This window comes from Cladophialophora bantiana (assembly GCF_000835475.1).
Source record: "Cladophialophora bantiana CBS 173.52 unplaced genomic scaffold supercont1.9, whole genome shotgun sequence".
Lineage (NCBI taxonomy): Eukaryota > Fungi > Ascomycota > Eurotiomycetes > Chaetothyriales > Herpotrichiellaceae > Cladophialophora > Cladophialophora bantiana.
The window spans coordinates 1,422,484-1,434,872 of record NW_015971583.1 but is presented as its reverse complement, the minus strand read 5'-3'; the positions used below and the strand labels follow the sequence as shown (position 1 = coordinate 1,434,872).

At 51.0% G+C, this 12,389-nt stretch overlaps 4 protein-coding genes across 4 annotated transcripts; 1 reads left to right on the top strand and 3 right to left on the bottom strand.

Annotated features, from left to right (window-relative positions):
* Positions 1–4,884: 4,884 nt before the first annotated feature.
* Z519_06832 (uncharacterized protein) lies at positions 4,885–6,573 on the top strand (the record flags this gene model as incomplete). The annotated part of the gene is made up of 1 exon (XM_016764570.1): positions 4,885–6,573. The coding sequence occupies one exon, from the start codon at positions 4,885–4,887 to the stop codon at positions 6,571–6,573; it is 1,689 nt and encodes a 562-aa protein (XP_016619652.1).
* A 417-nt stretch (positions 6,574–6,990) lies between these two features.
* Positions 6,991–8,025, bottom strand: Z519_06831 (uncharacterized protein; the record flags this gene model as incomplete). Its single annotated transcript, XM_016764569.1, has 1 exon — positions 6,991–8,025. One exon carries the CDS (start codon positions 8,023–8,025, stop codon positions 6,991–6,993), a length of 1,035 nt encoding a protein of 344 aa, XP_016619651.1.
* A 556-nt stretch (positions 8,026–8,581) lies between these two features.
* Z519_06830 (uncharacterized protein) lies at positions 8,582–9,734 on the bottom strand (the record flags this gene model as incomplete). The annotated part of the gene is made up of 4 exons (XM_016764568.1): positions 8,582–9,097; positions 9,167–9,258; positions 9,323–9,433; positions 9,509–9,734. 4 exons carry the CDS (start codon positions 9,732–9,734, stop codon positions 8,582–8,584), a joined length of 945 nt encoding a protein of 314 aa, XP_016619650.1.
* A 705-nt stretch (positions 9,735–10,439) lies between these two features.
* On the bottom strand, positions 10,440–11,135 carry Z519_06829 (uncharacterized protein; the record flags this gene model as incomplete). The annotated part of the gene is made up of 1 exon (XM_016764567.1): positions 10,440–11,135. One exon carries the CDS (start codon positions 11,133–11,135, stop codon positions 10,440–10,442), a length of 696 nt encoding a protein of 231 aa, XP_016619649.1.
* Between the last annotated feature and the right edge of the window lie 1,254 nt (positions 11,136–12,389).

Sequence of the window (12,389 nt, the reverse complement as noted above, 5' to 3'; positions counted from 1 at the left end):
GATGTTTCAGTAATTGCAACAAGTTATCGTTCAGGGCAGTTGTGAGAAGAAAGTCGCGAGCAGGCTTCGCCATAAGACTGGAGGGCTGTTAAGAGAGAACCACGGGTCGAGTGGGAGCACGAGGTTGTCCATTTTCGAGTTTTGCAATGCTGAGCCTCTCTTGGCCAAAAAAAGTCACGCCCAAGCATCCAGGTAGCCGTTAGATGCGGCCAGAAAAGAAGAGGGAGAATTAACGCAGAAGCATCTGATTTGTAGACGATTTCTTGTGGTCACGGAGAATCAGACCACACTCGAAGAATCTACGTGGCCGCCAAGGCTCACATGATTCCATTGTGATCGGTGTGTGACTTTGGTTGGAGGAAGGCGACCAGTAGTGCTTGTACAAGTATAACAATTAATGAATATGATGCCACCCCAGACTGCGGGTCTGTCAATTTGATGAATGATGCGAAGTGCATCTGTTGCTCGCTCTGCGCCATGATCAGGTCGGGAGATATCCCTTTTCGATTTTATTGACGCCGCTTTTGAGAATCCTCGTAATGGTAACCTCTGGTCGAGGAGTTAGTAAGGGCGGCAGGCCAATACTCCCCAAGTTTTGTCTCGATACGGCTCAAATGCGCAGACATAGACATGTGACGCCAAGGCGCCAAGCCCGGGATCGGACATCTCGGAGGTCTGCTTGCCGCCTCGCCGCCACGACGCTCAACATAAGACCTGCAACTAAACCATTTTGCTATATCGATCGTTCAGGAGCTGTGTCTGGGCCTCCGTTCAAACCCTCTCTTTTCCGCAACCATCTTTGCAGGGTTCGCGATATTCTTTTTCAGCTGAAGAACAATCTAACCGGGCGTGTACTCTGCCGCCAACACGACCTTTCTCACTCCTTGTGCCAAGCCGCTCTCCACAACATCGTAGCTCCTACATGCGGAAGTTTACCTCATCTTCATGTACTACCTCCATGTAGATCTGCCTTTGCTGATCGTCTTCAAATGTCGGTGAACGATTGCGAAAATAGCTAGGCCGATGATTTCCATCGCAGGTACAATGATAGAGGCGATGAAGGTGTTGTTCCAAATGTGAGCAGCCAGGAAGCACAGCGGTCACGTCGACGACCACGCGAGTGTCTCAAAGAAGAAGGTTGCTTGTTGGCACGCACATTTTCCGCATAGATAGTTGCCCAACTGAGGCCGCTCTTTAAGTTATGCCCCTTGCGATAAGACGTCCATGACCACAGGTCCAAGTCGTTCTTCTTGCTGCCTTGGGAGTCCACCACCTTGAAGCAAATGACCGTCCGTGAACCAGAAGGCGATGACCACTCCAGAAGAGAAGGTTGACGCGCCGTGCGTGCCAAGGGCTCTCGCTCTTGTGCCACTGGTAGATGAAACAATTAGATCGAGCTCTCCTCTAGTCTTTTCTTCCTTCTACAACAAGTGAGTACATACGCAACTGCACAATGTTAATCAAGACATCAAACCTACCAAGCTCGTAAGCGCCGCAGCGCCGATAATCGCCCAACTGGCCCAGCCATCGATAACAGCCAATGCTGATGTTTTGAGCCCAGTTTGGGAATTTAACACCGTAACATGGCGCATAGATAGCCGCTCACAAACTGAATGAATCAAGACGGCCAAGATACTGACAACATTAGAAGCGCTATGATCTAAAGCCTGATTCCAAAATGTTGAGAAACGCCGCGCTTCCTCTGCTGGCCGAAATAGCGATGATCATTGCTCTCTCGTATGAGAGGTTTCTCTGTCTGATCGTCCTCGTCTTCGTTTTCGTTACGACGTCTATAAGTCTTAGAGGATAACGAGGGGATATCAACCATAATTGTCGATAGCGCTGTTGCTCTAAGGTTCCGTGAGAGGTGCTCAACGATAGATACTTAAAGAGGGAGGTCTGCGTGTTCCTCGCTCTGCTGCTTGATGTAGCTAGCTTATGCACGTTAGACTTATCGCATTTTCAGGTCGGGCGACGATAATCTTAAAAGCAAAATTAGCGGATAAGAAGGATGGAGCGAAAGCAGAAGGGAAGCCTTTAGATTGTGGCTCAACTATAAAGAACCCCGAAGTATCACGTCTCGTTCACAGGGGATGTTGCCTCCGAGGCATTCGCCGCAATCTTGTCTTATATATCCTAAGGGGTAGGGTGACAGTCTAGAGGAGGGGAGGCCCACGAGTTTGGTGCCGCTACTGAGGTAGTTTTACCCTGCGATGGATGAACTTGTTTCGATAAGTAGACCTAAAAAAGAGGTGTTGGACCAACCTCGAGGGTCAATAGCTGATCGATTGAATAGAAAAGTATATTCCAGCCGTGACAGAACAAGCTCTAAATACTCCAGATGGGTGCCACAGTGCCAAGACGTCCAGGATATAGCCCAATTGGGCTGGTCCAACAAGAGATTGTCCCGAGCGTTGGAAAGCAATATAATAACCATATCTCCCATGAAGCACTCGGCTTTTTGAGAAAATGCTGTTGAAGGGTGACCAAGCTTCACCTATCCCAAAGCCAGGCCAAGGAGCTTTCCTCTCGGACTCCCTGTGCGTCTTCTTTCACCCGTCCGTCCGCCCACAACTTGGCACGGTAACCCCTATACGACCTTAATGCTCATGTTGCGAGGAGTGCATGGCTTCTACCATTCATAATCATTTACCATGACCAATTACCAATATTATGAACCAGGGATGATCAATCGATTTTTATAATCTCCACTTGTCAAACCATTTACTCGGGGGAATACCTGTGTCTCAGCCACCTATCCCCCCTTACATGGCTTCAGCATCCGTCAATTTGCGCCATTTGACAGTATTCGCAAGCATTGTCCTAAAGGCCAGGCTAGGCAAACCAGGAACTGACCTCCATGCTGACCTTTGGGCAGGTCGAATCATCTAGATGGTATAAGACGCTCGGCGAAACCAAGCAAGCCTGTTCCAGATGCAGAACCATCATCCTTTTCCGAGACAGCCATGACAGTATATACAATGGACCACCTGAAGCTCGCCTTACAATTATTCCTCAGCTTTTCTTTGGCTAGCGATATCTCCCTCCAAGCTTTTCCATCCCCTGATTGTGGTGAGAACTCCATTATCAACGTTCATGCCAACGCAGCAAAACCACCCAGCCGTCGCTATATGCCAATACAGTAGCATCAACATTGCCAGTGTTGATCCAGGCTTCAAGTGCAGCCTCTAACCCGAAACAACCTGTAAAAACTTCCTTCAGGAATTTGACAGCACAGAGAGCCAGAACGTTATCGTGTCAAGCATCGTCCGTTTCAACCATGGATTATTCGACAACCCTCTTGCTCAGTCTCCGGCGGTTGTAACCCTTGGCTCATCAAATATCGCCGCAATGACAGGAGGCGACACTACTAATTTTGCGAAGAACGCGATTAGCGGCGCCCGTGGCGGTACCAGTTGTGATGAAAACAGCAAATCTACAGCCTCGTTCCAGAGGAATGCTGCTTGCGGCCCACCTCTTATATAGGTTTGCCATTCAGCACTCGCTTTCATGAACAAAAGTGCAGCCAGGGTGTCACGCGGATGGGAAACCACGATCACACCGATGAGCGAGAATACATGAGCGCGCTGATACATACAACTATGGCGAAAGCAACGGGAAGAGGTGTGGGCATCCGAACCAAGCGGCTCTGGTCAACATACTTTCCTTTGTTCAAATAGTGATTAACGATCAAACAGGGGGCTACCAGGCAGAGGTGACACTCTCCATCGACGCCCAATGTTCGATTGTCAGCCCAGCCGACTTCGGCTGTGATGGCCCGCTGGGCACCATCACGAGTGCGGTTTTGGAGGCGGTTCCTTGAGTAGGCGAGTTCATCGCACCGGTATTTGATATTACCTGCGAGAGACTGGGTAGTTAATACGATCGGAACCAACGATTACATTGCCTCTTGATCCATGCTTATTGTACTTTTCTATTACTCGAAGACATCAAACTGGTCCTACCCCCTGGCCCTACCCCCTGGAGACATTGTTCGGTATGATCCTTAATACTGTCCCTGGTTTGACCGTAGACTATACTGGCTTCGCAAGAGATAGATCCAGCGTCGCTAGGAACCAATTTCCATCATTTCCATTCCCAGTCCTTAAACTCAGGGAGTCAGAATAGGTTGTTCCAGTTCGGCATTAGTCTCGTCCCACTCCGGGGTGAGCTGTGATCAGTTTTCACTCCCCTTGTCCCATCATTTCCACATTGCTACGAAATACTTCGCTAGGAAGACTCTGCTCTCTTGGAAGATTGATCTTTCCCTCCTCTGGCAACCTTCCATCGTCGGTCTCACCGGTGACGCCCTACCCAGTATCTGGCACGGTGTTGGCACGAGCACAGTATTCCTAAATGCCGGATTAGGACTAGTGGAACCTCGTCTGCCTATCATCTGCCACGGGCTCGTCGCCACATTCTTTAGATACTCCTCCACCATGTACAAGTACAATTCAAATCTCGATGTGCGTCATTGGGTTGGTTCGCTAGGGGATCTCTCAGCGCGCGTGCCGTGATACTATCCCGCGCGTCATTCCGGCCAGCTTGCTTCCTTGAACATCGATTGCCATCTACAACCTCTGACTCTGACTCGCGAGCTCCTATTCAGGCGGGCAATCTTGGTAATCATGCCTGATCTTCAGGGCGCGAGGAGTGCGGGGAAGTGGAGCAGGATCAGCAACCCCGGACAAGGGTGTACCCAAGTACAGTACCTTCCACCCCGGGCGATGGGGATTACTCCGCAGAGTATACTTATCCTCGGCTATGTATCCAGCCGGACGGTTCAGATAAATGCACTACTCTCGGGGGGTAAGGATTCAGTCCGCACATTCTGCGATTACTCCTTGAGGCTTCACCGGGCATCTTTCGCTGCAAATAGTCATCATGGCAGCAGTCACCTCCGAGACGAAGGGCGACATTGTAAATGGGACGACGGGCGGCGCGGGTGTCGACTACGATGCCTTAGTCATCGGTGCTGGTTTTGGCGGGATCCGGATGCTGCACGAACTGGGCAAACGTGGTCTTTCCGCCAAAGCATTCGAGTCGGGATCCGGGGTCGGCGGAACATGGTACTGGAACAGATACCCAGGAGCCAGAACGGACAGCGAAAGCTGGGTGTACATTCTCACCTTCTTAGAAGAGTTGGGAATGGATTGGGACTGGAAGGAACGCTTTCCCACTCAGCCAGAGGTGGAAGTCTATCTCAACCGCGTCACAGATCACCTCGATCTCCGCAAGAAGATCGAATTCAATACCCAAGTCACAGCAGCACACTGGGATGAATCAAAGAATGTGTGGAAAATTACAACGTCAAAAGGCAACACATACACTTGCACCTTCTTGATTACTGCGACAGGGCCTCTCGCCACCCCACTAAAGCCCCCTTTCCCTGGGCTCGAATCCTTCAAAGGTGAATGGTATCAGACAGGGCTCTGGCCGAAGCACAAAGTGGACTTCGCGGGGAAACGTGTCGCTGTCGTGGGAACCGGCGCCACTGCCGTCCAAGTTATTCCTGTTGTTGCGCACAACGCCAAAACTCTAACTGTCTTCCAACGGACACCGAATTATGTCCTCCCAGCACGCAATCATCCACTCACCGAGGACCAGCAGGTTGCACTGAAGCGTGAATCTGAAAAGGTCTTGAAAAGAGCCAGAAGCCAATCTTTCGGGATGGACTTTGTCGATGCTACGCTCAAGTCGACAGACCTGGAAACTGAGGCCGAGATCCAAAGAGTCCTCGAATTCGGCTGGGAAATCGGCGGATTCCGATTCATCTTCGAAACGTTTGCTGACATGCTGACCAACGCTAAATGCAACGACATGGCAGCCGAGTTCGTCCGCAACAAGATTCGATCAATCGTCAAGGACAAGAAGACTGCAGAGCTGCTTTGTCCACATTACACCATCCTCTCGAAGCGGCCACCTCTTGGCCATTTTTACTACGAGGCATTTAACCGAGACAATGTTGAGCTGGTTGACGTCAAGGACGACCCAATCCAGGCCATCACTCCAAATGGTCTCCGCACCGGCACAAAGGAGTACGAGTTTGACATGATCATCTTCGCTGTCGGGTTCGACGCCATCACTGGAACACTCGCGCAGATCGATCTCCGCGGAAGCGAGCACCAGCTCCTCGCGGAGCAATTGAACAAGGACATGGCGACAGCGTACGGCATCACTGCCCCTGGCTTCCCTAACCTTTTCATGGTGTCTGGGCCTCAGGCCCCATTTGCAAACATTCCGGTCATCATCGACAATACGGTGGACTGGATCGGGAAGACCATTTCCTTTATGCGGTCGAATGGCTACGAGCGGATTGACACAAAGGAGGACTTTGCGAAGAATTGGAGCGAACAGGTAGAAGCCGCCTTCAACGCCACCGTGCTTCCCGAAGGCGCAAAGGAGACACGCTCGTGGTACATTGGAGCGAACCTGGAAGGGAAGACGGTGAGGCCGCTGTTCTGGTTCGGCGGCGTTGGTCCGTACTTCGCTCACTGCGAGAGGGAAATCACTGAAGGATATCCAGGATTCGTGTTCTCGTCTCCGGGGCAAGCGAGTCGAGCTAGGCTTTGATAGCATGATGCGTGAGGCTAAAATCCCAGGAGACATCGCTGTTAGATGACAGCATTCGCCCACAAGTTGCGCCGCGCACAGCTTCGAATACGGCTCAGTAAACCTGGCCTTATGCAAGATGGAGTTTGGAAGCGCGCATGGCCATCCAGGGTGTTGAAGAGCACGTACATCAGTGAGGGAAGGTTTCGAAAGACCTCTCTCGGTTCTCATATCCAAGGCAGTGGCGCATTATGTGTAATTTTCAATAGTTTTAAACAACTGGAGCATCTCCGGTCTAATTGAATATGTTTGTCTTTTTCTTGGTACACCAGATGCTGCACGGCCGATACCAAAAGTCAACCTGCTCAGTTGCCGTAATGGTTCCATGTTGCAGAACGCATTTGGGCCCTTTCGTCTGTCAAACAGCCCAACTTCTGCCTATACCTTGGTAACCACGATTCCAGCCTTCTCTTCCCAGATTGCTTCGCGCGCTTGTTGCACATCCACACCTCGCGCATGCAACACTGTTACCCAGTCTTGGAAAAACATAGACCCACTCTCGAAGAAGCATGGATCGTGAGTCTGCTGTTCGATGAATCGTTCTACGTCTGCGCGACTGACTGCATTGTCGAACAACCACAAGATCTGTGCAGGTGAAAACTTCAAGAATGACTGGATCAAGTAGAAGTTCTGCAGATCACTGCCCCATCCTTGCATGTGCCTAATCCGGAGTTCCTGGACGGTTGGTTTGTGTAAATCACCATCAGAGTCGCGAGAGCTGTGGAAAAGATCATTGAAAATTTGCGGAGTGGATGCGACGGGACGGAGGTACGGATACTGCAGTGAAAGATGGAATTTCTGCGCGTCTTCGGGTACCCGCGAATATACTTCTCCATCGGTGGGACAGATTTCGGTGGCAAGCAACTGTTCGAGCAAACTGCGGAAATCCTCCAGCTCAAAGAGTTCGTCGTTCGACCACGTACGCAGAAGCTGAAGTCGCTCTGTCGTGGCTGTGGCATCAGTGCGCGCGGTGCGATAAGGAAATTGATGAAATGCTTTGGCGTAGCTCCATAGCCTGTAGACTGCGCGTCGCAGTCGACGAGCTTCGTGGCGATCCAAAACTCGTCGGTTGACACTCTCCGCCTCTAGCCACTTGAATTTGGGGAATATATCAACATAACTCTGTGCTACGCGAGCAACAGCAGTGACTTGCGAGAGCAAGGCAAAAGATAGAGGTGGAGAGCGCCGTAGATGCAGCATTTGATTGTTGTTCTGGGTCAAGAGTTGTATAATATCTTCGACTGGTCCATCTGTTTCGTCTATTGTGCTGAAGAAGAGTGCCAGTTTTTGCGATTTGGGTAGGATTTCATAGAAGTAGCGACAGGTCAGAGAGAGACTTATGATGTCTGGGACGGAGGAGAGTGATTCGAAAATGCGGACGAGAAGTTCTGGGGCGAGATATTGTAAGGCCATGATTCTATGCTATCAGCCAAAGCTCTGAGGGCGGGGCAGGGACAACATACAGATTCTGTTGAAGTCGGACAGTATATAGGTGGAGGAGAGCATACAAAGCGCAGCTGAGAGGCTGCTATCACTCAGTGGTCTCAACAGGCTGAGACCCCAACCTTGGGGCTATCCAAGACAAATAACATGTATGAGTGTGCGTTCATGGAAAATGAGGTGTCAATTCGCCCCAAGCCGCTCTGCCGCGGAGTGCGGCGGGCGTGCATCGTTTCCATCATCTGAGGGATAGATGGAAGGGCGACGCTTTTCGCTTGCGCAGTTGATGGGTAAGAAAGAAGGAGATCAGTGTTGCTCTACACGCATGAGGATGAGAAAGCGGTCTAAGGCTTGGCAGGACATTGTCGCCATCCCACGTGATCATCGTCAGGGCAATAGGTTCCCCCTTTTGCCCCTTTTTCTTCCGCCTCGATTGAGTTCTGTACCGAGTACCAGGTACTCCTTGGCGCAATTATTGTGCATGTCTCCTTCCCATCAGTGATCCTGGTAGCCTGAATCTGGAAATCCTTTAGAGCACCTTCTTTAGCCAATCCCATATCGCATGAGACATGGTCCCATGCTCCAACCCTGACTGAGCATCAAGCATACAATCGATATGCACCTGCTTGGGACACTCGACTGCCTCCACATTTAAGCCAGCCTCTTTCAGCTTCTGGCAGACCTCCCTAATATCATCGTAAAACAGCTCGTGCGTCCCGGCCAACGCGAGGATAGAAGTGACCGGCGTGCCAGCCCACCATTTCGAGTCAGCGCGAGCCGGGTCCGAAAACTCGCCACGTTCGTCGTCGGAAACGAGATTGCCGACTAGTTCGGGGATGATGGTCGTGGAAACGATGTCCTTGTCCTGGTTTTCGATCCACGATTTGCTGGTGCCGACGGAAAGATCGACCCAAGGTGAGATGAGGAGCGCGCCTTTCAAGGGAGAGTCGAGTTCTAACGAAGGGATTCCGGGATGGGAATGCTTTGTCGCGGAGAGGATCCCGAGGGTCAAGTTGCCGCCGGCGGAGTCGCCGCCGATAATGACCTGCAGAGGTTGTTAAAATAGCATGTTCTCACTTATTCCTTCCAAGGGTGACAGCAAGATGTCTCTTACATCTGACGGCTTGCGACCAGATTGCAAAACAGTCTTTAGAGCTTGTACAGCCTGTCGATATTGCGTCGGAAATCGATGTTGAGGGGAGAGGCCTACAAGACGGCCAAGTTAATCATCAATGCGTTTTGCTCACGGCATTGGAGTGTCCGTTCTCACCATATTCAACGAAGGCAATAGAGAACGGTTTCCCCTCCTTCGCTAGTCTTTGTTGCGTATCCACCAAGAAAGCAATATGGCCTGGCATAGCTGGAAGGCCGAGGCCTCCGCCTAATGATAGGTTCGAACGTCAGCTATACTTAGCAACGTTATGGAAGCAAGACCAAATTGGGGTTCTATGGATACCATGAAAGTACAAAATCGCGCTCGGAGCAGAACTATCCCCGATCCAATGCACTTTCGCACCATCACTGTCTGGGACGTCTTCAGCCTTCACCGTTTGACCTAGCCGCACGCACTCGGAGGTGACGATGTCCTGCGTAGGTGCTGAAACGCTCAGTGCGGCTTCAAGGGAACTCATGCCGCCACGAACTGCCCGGTTGCGCTCATCATGGGCTTGGGAGCGCGACATGGTGAGTAGGACTGGGTATGCTAGATTGGATTTGTATTCAAAGAACCACGGACTGTCTGTCTTTTGTTCCTCAAGCGTGATGAGTATCGGGAATGGATTTCACCCAACCACTTCATTCCAGCATCCGGCAAGGACAGACAACCACAGCTGCACTCGGTCGTTCATGTCGTGGAGGAGAGGCCAAGGAATCAGGAACCGGACAAGGTGGAGATGGATGTCCCTTTTCCCGAGGTTCACAGGAACCCCGTCCTCTGGATTTCAATTCGATTCCAAGAAACCTTGTCCCCTCTTCCCATGGGCCCAGCCTGTGAGAGAAAGAGAGTCTCGGAGGAGCTTTTCGGTTGCGGACTGCCGTCGGTGGGGGTGATTTAGGTGATCGCAGTTCAGTCTAGGTCTCCTTTACACATAGGCTACGCAACAGTCCAGTCTACTGGCTGCGAAATAGGTACTGCAACGTGGCCTAGAGAATCTGGGTGTACGGTATCATACCCAATCTTCACGAGCTTGGTAGTCTTTCCCTGCTGTCTGCCTTGAAGGATGAGGCCATGGGTATTGGGAACTCCCTTCGTCAAGCACACAGCGAACGTGTCAAAGACTTTGGGTTGTGTGGCGATCCACTCGGACAATATTGCTTCCTGGGACTCGCTATGCCTCAATCCCTAGGATCCAAGCATGACTAGACAATCATAAAGCACAGCGTGTTCTTTATTCGAGCCGAATGTTGCCGCTTGCAGTATGCGCACGTTCCCATCGAGCTGGATTTGCCAGTACCACATGGCGGTGTACCTCGGCGGGCAGCGGACCGCATTCTGTAACGCGAGGCTTCCGCGTTCTCGAATGGTAACATGGTTCCAGCCAGTCTCGAGAATGGATTGAATAATTCCAAGGCGAAGGCAACTCATTCGAAGCAAGCCAGAAGTCGGCACCGATCTTGAGAGCCGCCTCACGTAGAAATTCCAGAGGGTACATGTGCAATACTAGGTCGTTATTCTCGACGCTAGGTTTGACTTTGAACCATTCGGTGATACCTAGGCTGGACATCATGGCTTCTGCACGACCACGTCGTCCAGCTGTGCAGAAGCGTCCATTGGTTTGGATAAGAGGATCAACCCTGGACCCCAAGCTTCGAGAGAACAGATGAGTTTTATCGACAACAGCTCTCAGCTGGCGAGGTCCAGGAGGACACTCATCTTCAAGGCTGTCTCTAACATGGATTCTCATGAAGGGGTGGACCGGAGAGTCTTGAACTCCATGCGTTTTGATGAGAAATGAGCCTAGAATCTGGGTACCGTATGATCGCAAATCCCAGACGATGTCGTTGAAAGCAAAAAGCTCTTCCAATGATATTGGTTCGCCGCCCACGTCGCAAAGAATGTTCCAATCTTTGTTTGCAAGGACCATGTTAGGACGAAGATAAGCCTCCTGTAGCGTCTAAACTCCGGAAAACCAGTCAGAGGGTTCGAAATGATAGTAGGGAGCAATATATCCTCTTCTATTCTTCCACCAGCCGTGGAGTCTCTCCGTAGCTTCGATCAGGCTCCGCTTCCATGGAGGGTATCCGAAAGTTGGCGCCGAAAGTCTTGTTAGCTGCAGCGGTAGGTCGCAGCCGCGTTCAGCAGCTTTCATAAGACTTTTTGCCTCACACATACTGGGCTGACTGCTCAAGACAGCATACTGAGCACTAAGCCATCCAAAGTGTGCAAAATTCCCGATCTAGTGGTCGATGTAGTTCAGCCACGCAACGGATGCGGTGGCGTTTTGAAAATTGACAGCTTGTTTAGCGATCTCTTCTGATACTATCGAAGCAAATGCCCGATCGTCGGCTTGTTGCGGGATGCAAAACAGATCGAACCAGATATATGCGGTTGAAAATCGACCCTTTAAGCCGAAAAAACGTCTGGGAGACCAGCCACATGGAACCTGTTATTGAGCGACACCTGCCACGGGATGCCGGGGATGGATATACTTTCGGGCTTTCTCCATCTCCCCAGGTGTGTGAGACGCATGTGTATTTGGCTAGGAGAATGTCAATGTATCCACCGTTTGTTTCGACTCGATGTGCCAGAGATACCTTGGAAATCCCGAGCGAGATCTGTCACGCTTCAGCCACAGACAATAATCCATTCTTGGAGTTGGATTCTCGAAAACGGAGCATTCGTCGCAATTGTCCAATCCTTGGTACCAACTGAGAGATGTGAACTTCCACGAAATGCGCTGCGCGGTTCTTGCCTGCCACGCCAGTCGCCGGCTCTCGTCCAGGCCATGGAAGAGCATGTCTTTGAAAACTTGTTTCGAATTCTCTACCGCTGCAACCCAGTGAGCAGGAGAAAATTCTTCTCGGAACAAATCCGCCATGCGTGTCTGATATAGTGTTCGGTGTCTGACTTCTTCACTTGCCAGGTGCGAGTCTCGAACACTTTGACCTTCAAAGGCGAGGGATCCAGGTCCATCAATGTAGAGCCAGTGGTAAATTTCTTGCACCATCCCTCTATCTCATACGCGCTGTGCGACCACTCCCGCAACATCAAAAGGGAATAAAACTGGGGGGTAGAAAGAAAGACTCGGAGCCCCCGGCTTCGTAGTATCCTTTGACCCAAGATCCTCCACCTCCTTCCAGACAGCTGCGGCAATGTTCCAGGTACTCTCAACGGAAAG